Genomic DNA, 17,423 nt, shown 5'->3' on the forward strand with positions numbered 1-17,423 from the left:
GTGGGGTAGTTACTTAAGTCAGCGCTCATTGAAAACGGGGATGATCTCTTACTCATCTCGGTATTCCCAGTACCTTAATTCGCAGCACGTAATGCCTGCTCAGGTGTTTGTTTAATGAATGATCTCTCTAAAACTTTAGCATTTCTCACCATTGGTTACATTCAATTTGTGACTATTTCAGTCGGACTGCAAGCAGAGTAGAGCATCATGTACCCCAAGTCCAAGTTTGTAAAAAACAAATAGTTCAGCAGTATAAGAGAAAACATTATGTATGTGTGCCCAATTTAGATTGCTGGGCGGGTTGAGTCATGAAAAGGATCAGGTGCCATAAACCTTACATTTACTCTTCATATGATGTATAATTCTTGAAGCCCAAGGAAATTAGCTTGTTTTTTCTAGACTCATGTCTAACCAAGCTGATGCATTTTTTTCACCCTTCTTTGATTCCCCCCTCACCCCAAATCCTTCTGTTCCTTTCCAGTACTGGTGCTGTAAGTGCTCGTAATATTATGCTGTTGAAAAAGAAGCAAACTCGCTGTCAGGGAGTAGTTTGTGCCATGAAGGTAAGTGTCATCAAATTTGAGACACTTAAGTTTATTCTTTGACGCAAAGTGTTACGATTCAAATGCAGGCATTTTGTTTTTCTTCTTTACCTTCTCCATTGAAATTATTTCACTGTTTCAATGTTCATTAGGTTCTTTAAAATTGGCATTTAGTTGATAATATTAGACTCTCGCAAATTATATCACTTCCACAACAGTATAAATTTTTGAAAAGATTTGTGGATTGTAAATTGTAATAAAAAATACATACACTGAATGGCTTGTCATGTCCCCCTACCCCCCCCCCTTTTTTTTTTTTTTCACTTTAGGAGGCGTTTGGCTTTATTGAAAGAGGTGATGTTGTAAAAGAGATATTCTTTCACTATAGTGAATTTAAGGGTGACCTAGAATTCTTACAGCCTGGAGATGATGTGGAGTTCACAATCAAGGACAGAAATGTAAGATAGTTGACTAACTTGATCTTTGGTCCTTTAAGCAGTAGGGAATTAGATTTTTCAGAAACACTTAAAATTATGTGACTTAATCCCCTTCTGATTTAGGGTAAAGAAGTTGCAACAGATGTCAGACTATTGCCTCAAGGAACAGTCATTTTTGAAGATATCAGCATTGAACATTTTGAAGGAACTGTAACCAAAGTTATCCCAAAAGTACCCAGTAAAAACCAGGTAAATAGTCTTTTTGAGGCGAATTCTCCTCTCTTCCCTCATCAGGAACAGAATAATATGGAGTGGTATGAACAAAGTTTATTCCATTTGATGAGTGTAATTGTGTGTTGGTGAAACAGGTCAAATTTTTTTTGTGTATAATTAAATGAGAAACCACTGATTAATATATCCATGAATATGTATTTTTTTAAACTGGATGGTAAGGAGAGAAGGCAGAAGAAGAAAAAATGCTGATTAAATTGGGAAAAAAAAACTTGATTGGTTTGGACTGTAGTTTGGGTGTGCATTTGTTCCCCCCCCCGCCCCAGTCTGTTTCTGGGTGGGGAGGTAAGAAGACAAGTGGTGTCATTGCTGAGGAAATGTGAAACAAAAGACTGAAATTCTTTTCCTTAAATAAAACCTCTTGGTGTAACAGTACAGAGTTTTAGCTGCAGTGGTTTTATTATGTGGTCACAGAACCCAGAGTATTCAAATTGGACTATATTGTCAACACCTTTTTTCCCTTCAGGGAACTGTCTGCTGTAAATAACATGGGTTTGCTGTGTTCTTGTTGTTTGACTTAGAACTAGGAATGATGAAAAATCTCCAGCTAAAATTGTTCTTCCTTCTCATCAGAATGACCCATTGCCAGGACGCATCAAAGTTGATTTTGTGATTCCTAAAGAACTTCCCTTTGGAGACAAAGATACAAAATCCAAGGTGACCCTTCTGGAAGGTGACCATGTTAGGTTTAATATTTCAACAGACCGACGTGATAAATTAGAGCGAGCAACCAATATAGAAGTTCTATCAAATACATTTCAGTTCACTAATGAAGCCAGAGAAATGGTAAGTGTTGGATGTTATTGGGTATGTATTTAATATGGGGGCAATGTTACGTTCAAGTTTGTTTGTAATGCTGAATTGAGATTTCAGAGAAGTCTGGGTTTGGTTTCTATCTCTGCCAGTTATCTTGCAAATATATAGTGAAAAAGTTTTAGAATGGAAATCAGGACAGTATGATTTCTAAGATCGAGAGAGAAAAAATTCATGTCCATCATTGTAGAAAGTTGATTTTCCCAAAGTGTTTCATAAGATGGTTAGTAATCACTAGACTAAACGAAGTTAAAAATTCTCTTTAATGGGTAGATGTCCAACAGGGGCATGTAAAATAATTGTTACCCAAACATTTTTTTCAAACGCAGTTTTCATGAACTAACTTTTCCGTAGTTTACATTTAGTTCTGTTTGGGATCTTACCATTTACAGTGTAACTCAGTGGAACCAGATACAGTCAATGAAATTTTATCTTTGAGTTTTTTTTTTTTAGCTTTTGCCTTTAGAAAACTGATCTTATTTGATACTGCCATGTATTTTTAGTTTTAAAAGTTGGGAAGTATGAAAGTGTGATTTTAAAAATAAACATTAAACTTCTGAGGCAGTGTTTTGTCTTACAGTATGGAATGCAGTTTTGAGTACATTGACTATGATTAGGACTTAGCAGTGTGACTATGATTAGGACTTAGCAGTGGTTAAGTGTCAGAATATTGTTTTAGGCCGTATTCAGAACTGGGTATAGAACAGTCATCTCTGGAAAATGTAGATACGTGATATGTAAAGCTATTGGTAGGCTACTGATTGTTTACCTTGTCAGTAAACATTTGTGTGCCTACCATATGCCAAGTACTCTGGATACAGTGTCAACACAGGGCTGATAATGTAGCAAGGAGGGGAAAAGGGTGGGGAAGGGGTTTCCCATATTTATTTTTCAGACCTGAATACACTTAAGTTTTTGAGATAGAGAGTAGAAAGTTGACTTTTGTCGTAGACCCCTGAAATGTTGGTTTGTAGAATCTTGAAATTTCCACAAGTTACATTGTCATAAGGCTTTGGCTTTAGAGGCTGATTTAGAATCCTGGCCCAGCCGCTGATTAGCTGTGTACTTTGGACATACTGTTTAATCTCGCAGCCTCAGTGTCCTCATCTTGTTAAACCAGGATAAATACCAAGTTTTTGGAATTGAGAGTTAAGTGAAATCTGTGTGAGCCGGAGTTCTGCAGGACTGTCTTGTTTTTCTGAGTCTCACAAGTTTTCCACCTTTGACAGGATGCAGTCTTACCACTTTTCTTTCGTTCTGTATTATTAGAAAATACATGTTTTCTTTGTCTGACAGGTTTTCACCTTACACAGATTCTGCTTCTGCAGGTTTTACTGTAAATCGTGTGCATGTGTTTACATTCAAGTGTAGTAATAATATGCGAAGGGGATAGCATCTGGAGAGTCTCAGAAAATTGTTTAATGGATAAATTTATTGAAAGCAGTGAGTTCATATTTCAGTGAAGAAAAAAATGAAAATGTGGATATAATGTTTGGTTCAATAGTAGAGGAAATTCTGAATGAATTTAGCTTGTATGGTGCTTCCAAACTTGAGTGTTTTACTGGACAAGTTTCACAGCCAGTGAAACTATTAATTTGGGTTTCAGGGTGTGATTGCTGCCATGAGAGATGGTTTTGGTTTCATCAAGTGTGTGGATCGTGATGCTCGTATGTTCTTCCACTTCAGTGAAATTTTGGATGGGAACCAGCTCCATATTGCAGATGAAGTAGAGTTTACTGTAGTTCCTGTAAGTAGTTTTTGAGAAAAGTATGGGCTTGTTTTTTTTCCTGATAACTTTTTTCAGTTTAAAGTTAATTTTGTGTATCATTTGTAGGATATGCTCTCTGCCCAAAGAAATCATGCTATTAGGATTAAAAAACTTCCCAAGGGCACGGTTTCGTTTCATTCCCATCCAGATCATCGTTTTCTGGGCACTGTAGAAAAAGAAGCCACTTTTTCCAATCCCAAAACCACTAGCCCAAATAAAGGCAAAGAGAAGGTAAGTTTACATGATCAAAATGATTTTCTTACTGTGCTTAATAGCAACCACGGCCATGTAATAATGTGGTATTGTCATTTTTGGAATCCCTTGCTATTTTATCAGTGAATTTAATTTAAAGGACAATTTCTTAACCGCAGCATTATTGGCATTTTGGGCTGTATAATTCTTTGCTGTGGGACGTTGTCCTATGCATTGTAGGAAGTTCAGCAGCATCCCACTGGATGCCAGTATCATTTCCCTCCTGCTCCCTGACTTTGATAACCAAAAATGTCTCCAAACATTGTCATATGTCCCTTGGGGAACAAAATCGCCCTCAGTTGAGAACGACTCGCTTAAGATAACGGTACCTATCTTCCAAACAGATAAAAAATGTTAAAAATTGGCTGGACTCATTTCACAAATGAGCTCCATTTATTGAAAAATCCAATGGCTAGGAAATACAAAGATACATAAGACAACCTCCCTGAAGTAAACAGAGAGTTGTGTAGAAATAAGTAATTCATACAGAGTATAAAATGTTGCAGTAAAGGGTCAATGAACGTGTTCTGGCAAAAACTAATTCTGACTGCAAGATCTGGAATGATTTCACTAAAGCATGTACGTTTAAAAGGTGGAGATAAGTGAAGAAAGAATATTTTTTCCAGAGTAGTTGTATAGATGAGAAAAATTCATCTTTAGAAAGCAATGAGTTAAGTAGTTTGACAGGAATGTGGAATTTCCCCTTTTTTTGTGGGGGAAGGTAGAGGAAATAGGGATGGAAAATGAGGATGCAGCTAAATCGGGAGGGTGATGATTGCTATTTTAAAGAATTTAGACCTTTACTGTAACTAGAGAAAAAGATTTGTGTTGGAAAGTAAATATCAGGTACATGTTTGAGGAAGATAATGGCAGTAGTATAAAGGCTAAAGGCTGAATGAAGGTGGAGAAGAAAGAAAAAAAAGGTGAAGAGGCTTGGTAGAAAACTGATTAACAGTTTAGTAGTTTCTGAACCTAGGGGCAGAGGATGGATGTAGACAAGCGGTACGTGAGAGACACACTGGAAGGTGATGTACAAGGTAGAGCAGGAGTGGCGTCTCTGCTGCCACTTACTTTATAGCTTGAGAAAACGACTTCACCTCTGAGCCTCAGTTTTTAAACCTAAAAAAGGATTCTTCCCTGTTTTGCTTAGTTGTGTGGAATTGTGTTTAACAAACCCTCGCAGTGCCTAGACCATACTATGAATTTAACAAGTGGCATATGATACTATTAACAACAATAAAGTTAAACAGAGCTGACTTAATGGCTTTTAACTTCTGGAATGCTTTGCTTCCCAAATGTTTCTGGCAAAACTGGTTTGATCAAGACAGGTTTTGTGCGAGACTTTCCTTGCCCTTTATTGGTTGTTATTTTCTTCTTGGGCCAACACTGTATACTAGTATATACTCCTGTCGTTGTGCTTTATTAAGAATGTATTACACTTAATCTGTTTATGAGTTTGTCTCCCCTGTTAGTCCGGGCTCCTTGGGGGCTGTGGCCTTTTTTAATCTATATTTAATATACTTGGTATATTGTCAGATGTTGGCTGGATATTGAGGTTTGGGAGTGATGAAGATTGAGAGCAAAAATAATTGCTGAGATTTTGAGTTTGGTTACTTAAAACAGAATTGATGCCATTGGGGCAATAGCTTAATTTAGTGGCATGATTGCTCTTCAGCCAAACTCGGATTCTCAGGATCATCTTATACCAGGTGTGTGACCTTGGTCAAGTTATTTAACCTTTAAGACTTTTTCTCTTGTTTGTAAAATGAGATTCAAAGTACCATATTTTTATGGAAACAATGCTTGCCTTCTACATTTGTTTGCCAGTCTTAAGCACCACTGTGCCAAATTTTTTACATGCTGTAAAAGAAGTTAGTGTAGCACACTTAACAGAAATACCTTGTGGGGGCAGGACACAGCCAACAACATCAAAGGCACACGTTATTTGTGTAAAAATGCAGTAACTATAAGGATAGTTATAACATTAAGTTTGATAAGATAAAGTATCTTGAATAATGCCTAGCATATAGTAAATGCTCAATAGATAATTGTTATATAGTGGTTATATTCACCAAAGAGGGTATACAAAAGGTCAGTAAGTGCACAAGAAGATGCTGAACATCATTAGTCATTTAAAAAAAAAAAAGCCAGTGCCCTCGAGTTGATTCCGACTCATAGCGACCCTATAGGACAGAGTAGAACTGCCCCATAGAGTTTCCAGGGAGCGCCTGGCAGATTTGAACTACTGACCTTTAGGTCAGCAGCTGTAGCACTTAACCACTACACCACCAGGGCTTCCTTATTAGTCATTAGGGAAGAGCAGGTGGAAACCACAGTGAGATACCACTTCATACCCACTAGGAGGCTATGATTTTAAAAACAGAAAACAACAGGCGTTGGGGAGGATATGGACAGTTTGAAACCCTCATCCGTTGCTAGTAGGATTATAAAAGGGTACAGCCACAGTAGAAAACAGTTTGACAGTTCCTCTAAAAGTTAAGCATACAATTACTGCCTGGTGCAGCAGTTCCAGTCCTAGGTATATATCCAGAAGAGTTGAAAGCAGAAACATACTTGTACCCCCGTGTTCATTGCAGCATTGTGCACAGTATCCAAAAGGTGGAAACAGCCTAAATACCCATCAATGATGAATGGATTAAAAAAAAGAAAAAGTATGGTACATACATAATGTAATGGAGTATTATTCAGCAATCAGGAAAATGAAGTCCTGATACATCCTACAACATGGATGAACCTTGAAAACATTGTGATGAACGAAATAAGTCAGATAACAAAAGGACAAATATTATATGATCCCACTTATATAAAATATATAGAACAGGCAAGTGTATAGGAACTTTAGTACCAGGAGCGTACAGGAAAAAGAGGAAAAGGGGGACTTCCTGCTTAGGGGACACTGAGCTTCTGATAATGGCAATGGTATGATTTGGGAACAGAAAAGGATGATGGTTGAGCAACATGATAAACAATTCATGTCACTGAACTGTTAACATGTGAAGATTGATAGAAAGTCGAATGTTTTATTAGACATATATTTACCACAGTGAAAATTTTTTTAATAAAATATGTGGTTATAGGAGGTGTATGAATGGTAAGAAGGTAGAAATGAATTGAAATATATAATAGTTAAAATGAGATCTGGAGCTTCAGAAAGAAGTCAGAACTAGATTAGGGCTGTGGGCATTGTACCCATAGAAATGCTGATTAAAACTGTAAAGAATATAATTTATGTAGATGCTGTACAATGTCATTGCTTACTGAAATTTTGCTAACTGAAATTTCTCAGGGTTCTAAGGAGCTAATCTTTCATGTTGTCTTTCATATACTATCTCATAACTTAATCACCCATTTAATCATATTAAGTGGTTAGAACAGTGTCAGATGCTATACCAAATTAAATTCTCATACATTGGTAAATGGTTGACATTAATTATGTACAAAACACTGTTTGAGGTGCCATGGGAGATTGAAAATAGGGAATACAAAGACTTCTTTTTCTACAGAATTTCCTATGGGAAATACATACCCAATTTGATTTCTGATTGGCTATGAGGAGTATAAGGAGCCCTGGTGATGCAGCGGTTAAGCTGCTGACTGAAGGTTGGCAGTTTGAACCCCAGCTGCTCCACTGGAGAAAGATAAAGCAGTCTGCTCCCTGTAAAGATTACAGCCTTGGAAACCCGATGGGGCAGTCCTCTGTCCTACAGGGTCACTGAGTCAGAATCCACTCGACAGCACACAAGAAACAGCATGGAGAGTATGGAATTTGGCGGGTTTTAAATTTTCAGTAGGCTTTCCCTCTTCAACAACAATTGGCTTTTAAAACTGACAAACCCAGCAGATGGTGTCAGTACCGTGTTAAGGTAAGACTACTTTTTATTCACATGGAAAGGATCTGTGTTATTGTTGGAGAACCCAGGAGTAGGAACTTTCTATAGCTGTGCCAATTCTTTGGCGCAGGAATCTGTAAAACTGCTTTTTTGTTCTTGAAATTTTTTTCACTGCATTCTGTTACCTCTCTCTTTAGGAGGCTGAGGATGGCATTATTGCCTATGATGATTGTGGGGTGAAACTGACTATTGCTTTTCAAGCCAAGGATGTGGAAGGATCTGCTCCTCCTCAAATAGGAGATAAGGCAAGATAATCTGCTTATTTGAAAGGGGTGGAGGGAGTAGTATAAAAAATTATCATCTTAAACATAAATCCTGCAAATTGGTTTCTTCAAATTTTATCATGTTTTGGTGAGCCATGTTTTTGTGCCTGAGAAGTTAAATAATTGAAAATATTTAAAACCAGCTTAATTTAATTAGAACAGGGCTTAGCAAATTCTTTCTTAAAGCTTTTTGAGGAGTCAGTATTTAAGCATTAAATAAGATATACTTAAAGCCATTGGATTAGATAAAATTGGTAATATTGGGCAGAAGGTTAAAACAGCTCCTGAAACATTATCAAAGTAAAATCACATCAAAGGTTTCTTACTGCTGTTTATTTTTCTCATGCTTAGTATGTCTGGTTTTCCGATAGCCTTCCTTTAGTGGTAGTAAGAATATACAAGCAACACACTGAAGAGCAAAACAAAAATCCCTTGTGAAAAGTGGAATGAGAAGTAGAAGTGTTAGGTTTGGGTGAAAATCTATTCCATCAGCGTAATTACGAAGAATGTTTGAAGTGGAAAGCATGGGCTGGGGAAGTTGAAGGTCTCATTTCCAAAGTTAAGGAGTTTGGCATGGTGTTAATGAGCATCCCGTTATTCACAGGTTGAATTTAGTATTAGTGACAAACAGAGGCCCGGTCAGCAGATGGCTGCTTGTGTGCGACTTATAGTTCGTAATTCCAGCTCCAAGAGGTTCTTGGGTTATGTGGCAGCGCTGAAGGATAATTTTGGATTTATTGAAACAGCTAATCATGATAAGGAAATCTTCTTCCATTACAGGTGAGAAATGCCTTTTTAGGCACTCAGAGCTGGTCATTGTTTTAGAGTTAAAATATTTAGTGTTGATGGATTATATTTTTTGAATACCAAATTCCATATTGGTAAAATTATGGCAAGGTATACACTGAAGTTAATCATCTATCTCTGTGTAGAAAACATGTGGCCAGAAGATAAAGGCCTGTGCCTGCTTTAAGCATTGGGTAGGCGCTTTACTGATTCAGTGAAAGAGTTTTTTTTTTTTATGTTGGTGCCATGGCACAAGGGAATTATGCATTTGGTATATAACATAGCATTGTGGTTACAAGTATGGGCTCTAACCAGACAGCTTGGGTCTGAATCAAACTCTATCATTAACTACCCATGTGTTTTTTAAATCAGACGAATTAACCCCTTGGTTCTTGTTCATTATCTTGAAGCTGGAGATAAGGTCCTCTTCGTAGAGTCGTTTTGAGGATTAAATCAGTCAATATATATAAAGTGCTTAAAAAGTTTTGCAGCATAAGTAAGCACTTCACGAATGTTATTTTTGAAGAAATAAAGGCTACTTTCTACTAGTGATGTTTGTGGTAGTGGCTTATTCAAAATATCATTTTCTTTCCTCCCCAGTGAGTTCTCTGGTGATGTCGATAGCCTGGAATTGGGGGACATGGTTGAGTATAGCTTGTCCAAAGGCAAGGGCAACAAAATCAGTGCAGAAAAAGTGAATAAAACACACTCAGGTAATGGATCTTGACTCCTGCTTATTCCCCCTATGCTTTGGGTGGGAGATGAAGGACAGGGTTGGAGAAGGCGAGAAGACCCAGATGTTCTAGATTGTTGATTCTCAAGGTATGATCCCAGGATCAGCAACATCACCGGGCAGCTGTTCCAAATGCAAGTTCTTGGACCCCACCAAACCTACTAAAACTCTGGGAGTGGGCAATCTCTTTTAACAAGTCCTTTAAGTTCTTGTGATGGATACCGAACTTTGAAATCCGCTCTTCTGGATGTTTTTAGGTTACTTGCTTTATCTTGAATTTAACGTATTTAAAAAAATAAATAAACTCAAGATGTAAATCTCCATTGAATTGGGGAAAGAAAGACTACATCCCCTAGAAGACTGTTCTGGAGAAGAATGAGTCTAAATGTGAAAAATAATGGGAAATTAGGAAAATCATCGCCAGTTAAGCTCTCTGGCTTACTTTTTGCCTTCATATAAACTCCCCCAAATAACACTTTCTTTGGTGACTCCTGGGGAAATGATAGTTGAGACCACTAATTTAAATTCAATTAATATCTAAGTGCATTCTATATTCTAGACACAAGAGGATACAGCAACGAACAAAACAGACCCCCGCCTTCATTGAGCTTATTTTTAGTGGCAAGTTTGGGCAAACAAGTAGAATACTGTAGATAGTATGTTTAGAAAGATAATACATGCTGTTGAGATGAAATCAGTCAGGGAAGGGGGAGATAAGGAGTATTGGGGATTGCTGTTTTAGAGACCAGGGAAGGCCTGGCTAAAAAGGTGATATTTGGTCACCTGGAAAAGGTGAAAGCAAGATGTGTTTTAAATAAGAATACATATTAATTCCTTAAACAAGCTACAATTATTTAATGAAAAGAGGCCATTTTCATGAGAGTTTAAAAGTGTTCAAGGTCAAGTGACAGCTCTAGCAATAGACTTGACTTCAGGCTCCCTGACCCGTTTCAAGAATAGCAGGCATCTATCTATCTCTAGGATGACTGTAGGATATCAACCAGCCCTGTGTTAATAACTCCCCCCCCCCCCTTTTTTTTTGGCTCACTTTTTTCCTAAGGGGTGGAGTTTTAGATAAAATTTTTGAATGGGAGATGTGCTCGGCTTTTGTTTTGCAGTGAATGGTATTACTGAAGAAGCTGATCCCACTATCTACTCTGGTAAAGTCATTCGCCCCCTGAGGAGTGTTGATCCAACACAGACTGAGTACCAAGGAATGATTGAGATTGTGGAAGAGGGTAAGAGAATCCCTATCAGGTTGTTTCAGATTTGCCATACAAGTGACAAATCAGCCTTTTAAACCATGTTTGGTTTTTATATTTTTATTTCCTGAAAATGGTGTCAGCTTAGGTTTAAGTTGTGAACAAATGGCTGCTACTTTGAGCACATGACTGAGACATGGGCAGCTAAACTCTTTCAGTTATATTGAAATTGAGAACAAAATCACATATGAAAAATAATCATTTAATGCTAAGTGTATGATAATAAGATACTCTCAATTGACTGGGCTTAGTGTATATAGTATATTAGTATATAATACCAGACCCTGGAGAAGGACATCATGCTTGGTAAGGTAGAGCGTCAGCGAAAAAGAGGAAGACTTAATGAGATGGATTGACGCAGTGGCCGTGAACATAACAACGATTATGAGGATGGCGCAGGACCAGGCAGTGTTTGTTCTGTTGTACACAGTGTCGTCATGAGTCGGCACTGACTTGACAGCACCTAACAACAACAGTAAATCTTTATAACTGTCCTCTATTAACTTTTTTTCTAGTTACTATTCAACTCTACAAATAGTTTTGCTTTCTGTAAAAGTTTACTGTGTCTATTCCTTAATGACTAGGTTTTCATGGGGATCCTACCTCTTGTCTCCAGGCCAAGGTTCCCTATGTTTTTCAGTTTTTTGCATTTTTCTCCTCATCTTTGAGAATTCTTTGAGTTCAGATGCCACTCCTCCCTGCCTAACAATCACAACCAGAAAGACCAACTTTTTATGGTCTGTGTGCGTAGAACAAGTTTGCAGTAGAAATGGAAGGAGGGAAAACTGGTTGATTGGGGTAATGGAGTTACCATAATGGTGAGGTAGATGAGGGTTTTGAAGGATGATAGACTGGTTCACAAAGAGTATAATAAACCTTTGTGTCATGTAGGAGTCATGGGGTCAAAGTCAAGTGAAGAAAGAGCAGGGCATTGGGCAGAAGGAAATGAATTGTTCCTTTACCAAATGGGGTTCTTAGAAATTTCTGTTTTACTTAGAACCACTATTCCCTACCTTCAAGTATCAGTTGACTTTATAGCAAATCAGTCCTTTAAATTAATGCTCTGATGATAACAGTTCCACTGAAAGAGAAGTATAGGCATCTGACTTTTTCCAGTGAAGTAATGTCAAATCTCCTTCCTCCTCTCTCTAACACACCACTTTTCCTTTAGTACTCCCACCCCACAGCCCTCTTCCTCAACATTGACTATAGGATATCATCCAAAGCAAAGATTTTTTGGAGGAGGAAACTCTTTGGAAATCTCTAAGCCTACCTAGAGTTTGAGAACTATGCAGATCACATTTTCCCATTTGGTGGCAATGAGTACATAAAAGCAGCTCTTTTATTTAGGAGCACAACTCTAAATGAATTTAAAAGCATGGACTTTGGAGTTGGGCAGCCCTAGATGTGAACGCCAACTCTTCCACTTCCTAGCTTTATAATCTTGGGACAAATTTCTTAAATCTTTCCGAGCTTAGTTTATCTTTAAAATGGAGAGATTATCTTCAACCTCAGAAGGTTTTATGAAGATTAAATGTGAATCACTGTTTTAATAAATGGTAATTATTACCCAGCTAGGTCAGACCAGCTGTCTCTAATCACTCTTCTGAATGACTTTTATCTGCTGAAAGGCTCTCCTTACACTTTTTGGTTCCTGTGTGTTTGCGGGTAGAAGGGAGTAGTTAAAGCATTTCCAATTCTGAAGCTTTCCACTTAAGTCTGATGTTTTTCTCCTTTTGCCCACCTTTGTTGATTTGGTGGATTCACTTGGATGCCAAATGATTAAGCAGCTGACTTCTTAGGCCCAGGTTTTAATTGTAGCCTGCACTGACCTCCAGCCAACTCTTTAGGGCAGGGCTGGACAAACACAATGGCCTGTTTTCTTGAAACACAGCCAATGCCAGATTGTCTTTGGTTGCTTTCTTACTACAACAGCATAGTTGAGTGGTTGTAATACAGCCTAAAATATTTAATCCCTGGACCTTTAAGGAAGTTTGCTGACCCCTAATATAGGGGAAAGGAGCTTATTAGTTTGTGGGAGGCATTATCAGAACAAAGAAAGGAGTTGGGATGCCAAATAAATTTATCTGCCCTGTTTTTGCCTCTGCCTGGCTAGCTCCTTAATTCCTGGGTGAGTATGGGGCAGAAATACTTCTGGCTGTTAGGCTTACATTGTGAACTTAAGAAGATAATCTGGTGGGTAACATTTAACAACCCATAGTGCTTAAAAATATCCATGCTTAGAGTAATGGGATTGTAAATGATAGTAGTATTTTGTAAATTCATAAATACAGTTTAAAGGTGTTCATTAATGAGGCAGGTTCTAGTGAGCTATTGTGTTCTCATGGTAGTAGTTAGCATTCAGGATTTTTTCAAGGAACTTAATCTACTTTTAGCAACTATATTTTATAAACATATTAGCAAAGACTATTGTGAAATATTTGTACCTGTTTCTCCTCACAGGGGATATGAAAGGTGAGGTATATCCATTTGGCATAGTTGGGATGGCCAACAAAGGGGATTGCCTGCAGAAAGGGGAGAGTGTCAAGTTCCAGTTGTGTGTCCTGGGCCAGAATGCACAGACTATGGCCTACAACATCACACCCCTGCGTAGGGCCACAGTGGAGTGTGTGAAAGATCAGGTAAGTGGCAGTATCTTTGGATCTAAATTTGATCTTTTTATGAGTTACCGGATTTTTGCCAAGTAGTAATAAAATCCTGAAATTTTTGCAGCCAAGTGGGAGCTATCAACATTCATTTGGTTTTTATTTCTACTTTACCCTTTTTTAATAATGGAGGTAGCTTATAAAAAATACATGAAGACCAAAAATTAAGTGACTGTTAGCAAAGAGAAAGTAAGAGTGCTGTTAATAACTGGCATTACGGGATAGGGAAAATAAATCTGGAGTGAGATTTCCAGAATACAAAGACTACAAGGTTTTTAGTGCTTTAGCTCAGAGCTTTTGCATATGACACGAAAAAAGAAACCATAAGTAGAGGTGCTCATAAAATAAACTGAGAGCAAACAAAACTATCCCCAGTACTGATACCTGTGAGAATTTTCTCTGTGAGTCCTCAGGATTTTTTTCAACACACACACACAAAAAAGTACAGTGAATATAACATTTTGTATGTGTAGTTATTTCTTACAATGTTAGAGCCCAGTTTAATAATTCTAAATAAAAACATTTTCAAATAATATCTCCCTGGCGATTTTGATTGGTTAAAATACTTAGTTCATAATATATGAAGGAGTAAGCCCAAACCAACCCAGTGCTGAAGGAGTAAAGCCATCTTAAAGTCTTTGTTTCCTTCATTAATATAGTGAGTGCTAGTGATTTGAAAGAAAATTTCTTCCTTGGCAAGTTTTGCAGCCCTTGTTATATGTTACCCTTTGAAGAGCACCACCATAAGCTACCCCAGGCAGCTGAACTTAGAGTATCGGCATTAATGCCACCCCCCCATTCTAGTTTTAGTCAAGTGTTGTGCTTCATTCAATGTGAGGTGTTTCCCCCCCCTGTGATATATCCTTTTTTTAGCTACTTTATCTAATTTCAGTTTGGCTTCATTAACTATGAAGTAGGAGATAGCAAGAAGCTCTTTTTCCATGTGAAAGAAGTTCAGGATGGTGTTGAGCTACAGGCAGGAGATGAGGTGGAATTCTCGGTGATTCTTAATCAGCGTACTGGCAAATGCAGCGCCTGTAATGTTTGGCGAGTCTGGTGAGTTTTTATTTTTGTTGGATCAGTAACCACCCTTAAGTGTTCTCTGCTACCACATTTCTTTCTTTTCCTTCATTGTCTTCCTTCCCCACCACCCCTCCCACCTCTGCAGACTGGTCATTTCTTGATACTTCCTATGTCTTTTTTACTTGGAGTCTTTATTATCTAACCTTTAGTATCATAAACTTGTCCCAGTGGAACATTATTTGGGCACTTTCTGTATGCTAGATCTTTTTTTAAAAAAAAAAAAACTGTGGAACCTGTCACTGTTCTGCCTAGCTCCTTTTCTTAAGCCATTTCTAGGTTATATTCTGCTTAAAATTCTAATTTATAGCTGAGAAGTCCTACTCATATACTTAAAAAAAAAAAAAGTAACATTGTTACCATGGGAAGAGCTCGGAATCCTTGGAAATATTTCTTCATATTTAACTTTCTGAAGGATTTTCATACCCACTTGTTTTCTTCGTCTGTGGAACTGATCTTTCTGGTTTTAGGCAAGTCTAGGAATAACTCTGAACCAAATGATTCTTCAGCTCCTACGCAGTAATAAACTGAGGGAAAAAAAAATACAAACTTGTCTGTTCTGTCTTGCTAGCTGGCTAGGTGAAACAAGAGTGCCCTTGTTAAAAACAAGTCATTTGGGTAATTAGGTAGAAAACACTCTTCTGCAAGTATTTGGTTTTTTCCCACCAAGTGTTGCTGCTTCTGACCTCTCGACTTTATTACAGCGAAGGCCCCAAGACTGTTGCAGCTCCAAGACCTGATCGGTTGGTCAATCGCTTGAAGAACATCACCCTGGATGATGCCAGTGCTCCTCGCCTAATGGTTCTTCGTCAGCCAAGGGGACCAGATAACTCAATGGTATGAGAAATAACCAGCCCTGGGGGAGGCCAACTGACAGACCAGCAGATTGTCGAGGTCTTATTTCAGCATAGATGAGAGAACTTAATGAAGCAAAGGACTTCAGTATTGCATCTGTACGTTGGTTGAGCCCCTAATGGTTGCTCACATTGCTTGCTTTTCCTGATAGTTTGAGCAGTTTCGATAATGGGGCCAAAAGGATTACTGTAGATTTTCTCCTCTAGGAAAAAATTTGTAGTCGTTAAGATGGTTAAAAATAATGCTTTCGTACATCATTTTGGAATTGTGAAGGTAATGTGATTGCCATGTACCCAGGTCATTAACTGTAATTTTATTTCTTCACAGGGATTTGGTGCCGAAAGAAAGATCCGTCAAGCTGGTGTCATTGACTAATCACATCCACAAAGCACATCATTAATCCACTATGATCAAGTTGGGGGGATTTTGGTGAAGGGTTCTGAATATCTCCCTCTTCATCCCTCCCAAAATCTGGAATACTTATTCTATTGAGCTATTACACCAGTTTTAACACCTTCCTCGTGTTATGTTTAAAAAATAAATAAATTTAAGAAAACCATTTTAAAATTATGCACAGTTGCAGCCTGGAAAACTTAAGGTGGCGCCTTATAGTATCAATTTTAGGAGCTTTATTTGGTGCATTTAACGCAACTGGTAATTGCAAAATCCACTTCGCCTGTGTAATTGGTAAATATAGACTGTTATCTTGCTGGCCCTGTGAAATTCTGCACTTGATATTTAGTGTCTACCTTCATTACTTCTGGCAAGATGTTCTGCCTTAGCACTCGGTTGCATTCTATTCCTTTTCTTTCCTGTTCATTATGCTTTAAATCTGAGGACCGTATGAGGGTAGGTTATATTACCTTTTAAATTAAAATTACAGAAATTTATATAGGCAAACCATTTCCTTAAGTTGATGGCCAAATGTTAAAATGTTATTTTTCATATCATTTATAATCTTGTCACAGTCCACTTAACAGTTTGGTTAGATTTCAGTGAAAATTATCTTCCAGAGTAGTCTTTTCTTTTTCCTGGGATGGGGGGTAACTTTACTACAATTAGTATGTATGGTGCAGAATTTCATGCAAATGAGGTGTGCCAGCAGAGAGATAATTTAAACGTATTTAAACAAAGAAAGGAGGAATGCACAAACTTGCTGCTGCTTAGATCACTGCAGCTTCTAGGACCCAGTTTCTTTTACTGATTCAAAACAAAACAAAACAAAAAAAAATAAAAAAGTTGTGCCTGAAATGAATCTTGTTTTTTTTTTTTTTTTTTTTAATAAGTAGCCACCTGGTGCCTGTGTCCTTGTAAAATACAGGCACTGGACTTGGTGTAGCTTCTGTTCGACCTTATATCACGGGAATGGATTGGTCTGATTTCTTGGCCCGCATCTTGAATTGGCCACATACAGGGTCCCTGGCCAGTGGACTGAAAGCTTTGCCTAAGATGACAAGGGTCAGCTCAGGGGGTGTGGGGGAGGGCGCTTTCTCTTCCCCGTTGTCGTTTGAGGTTTTGATCTTCTCTAGGTAAAGAGGCCATTTATCTTTGTAAACACAAAACATTTTTGCTTTCTCCAGTTTCTGTTAATGGCGAAAGAATGGAAGCGAAATAAAGTTTTACTGATTTTTGAGAACAACATGAGCACCCAGAGCTTTCATTATCGAAACGTCCAGTGCGGGAGGGGCGGGTATGGGTGGGGCTTGCCGCGTGACTACCCGGTCGGAGGCCCACGTGGCCGGGGCGGGGACTTGGGCGCCCTGG

At 38.1% G+C, this 17,423-nt stretch overlaps 1 protein-coding gene across 4 annotated transcripts in view; it reads left to right on the forward strand.

Moving 5' to 3' along the window:
• CSDE1 (cold shock domain containing E1) overlaps nucleotides 1-17,298 on the forward strand; it is a 41,641-nt gene extending 24,343 nt beyond the window's left edge. For all 4 annotated transcript variants that reach the window (XM_049880009.1, XM_049880010.1, XM_049880011.1 and 1 more), the window contains 14 exons: nucleotides 482-563; nucleotides 872-1,000; nucleotides 1,103-1,228; nucleotides 1,844-2,056; nucleotides 3,690-3,830; nucleotides 3,918-4,082; nucleotides 8,152-8,259; nucleotides 8,882-9,057; nucleotides 9,664-9,776; nucleotides 10,915-11,034; nucleotides 13,522-13,700; nucleotides 14,617-14,780; nucleotides 15,509-15,641; nucleotides 15,987-17,298. In XM_049880009.1, coding sequence (XP_049735966.1) covers nucleotides 482-563; nucleotides 872-1,000; nucleotides 1,103-1,228; nucleotides 1,844-2,056; nucleotides 3,690-3,830; nucleotides 3,918-4,082; nucleotides 8,152-8,259; nucleotides 8,882-9,057; nucleotides 9,664-9,776; nucleotides 10,915-11,034; nucleotides 13,522-13,700; nucleotides 14,617-14,780; nucleotides 15,509-15,641; nucleotides 15,987-16,034 — 1,897 coding nt within the window. In that variant the 3' untranslated portion in view covers nucleotides 16,035-17,298. The remainder of the gene's footprint in view (nucleotides 1-481; nucleotides 564-871; nucleotides 1,001-1,102; nucleotides 1,229-1,843; nucleotides 2,057-3,689; nucleotides 3,831-3,917; nucleotides 4,083-8,151; nucleotides 8,260-8,881; nucleotides 9,058-9,663; nucleotides 9,777-10,914; nucleotides 11,035-13,521; nucleotides 13,701-14,616; nucleotides 14,781-15,508; nucleotides 15,642-15,986) is intronic.
• The last annotated feature ends 125 nt before the right edge of the window (nucleotides 17,299-17,423 follow it).

This window comes from Elephas maximus, chromosome 3 (genome assembly GCF_024166365.1).
Source record: "Elephas maximus indicus isolate mEleMax1 chromosome 3, mEleMax1 primary haplotype, whole genome shotgun sequence".
In the NCBI taxonomy this organism is placed as follows: domain Eukaryota; kingdom Metazoa; phylum Chordata; class Mammalia; order Proboscidea; family Elephantidae; genus Elephas; species Elephas maximus.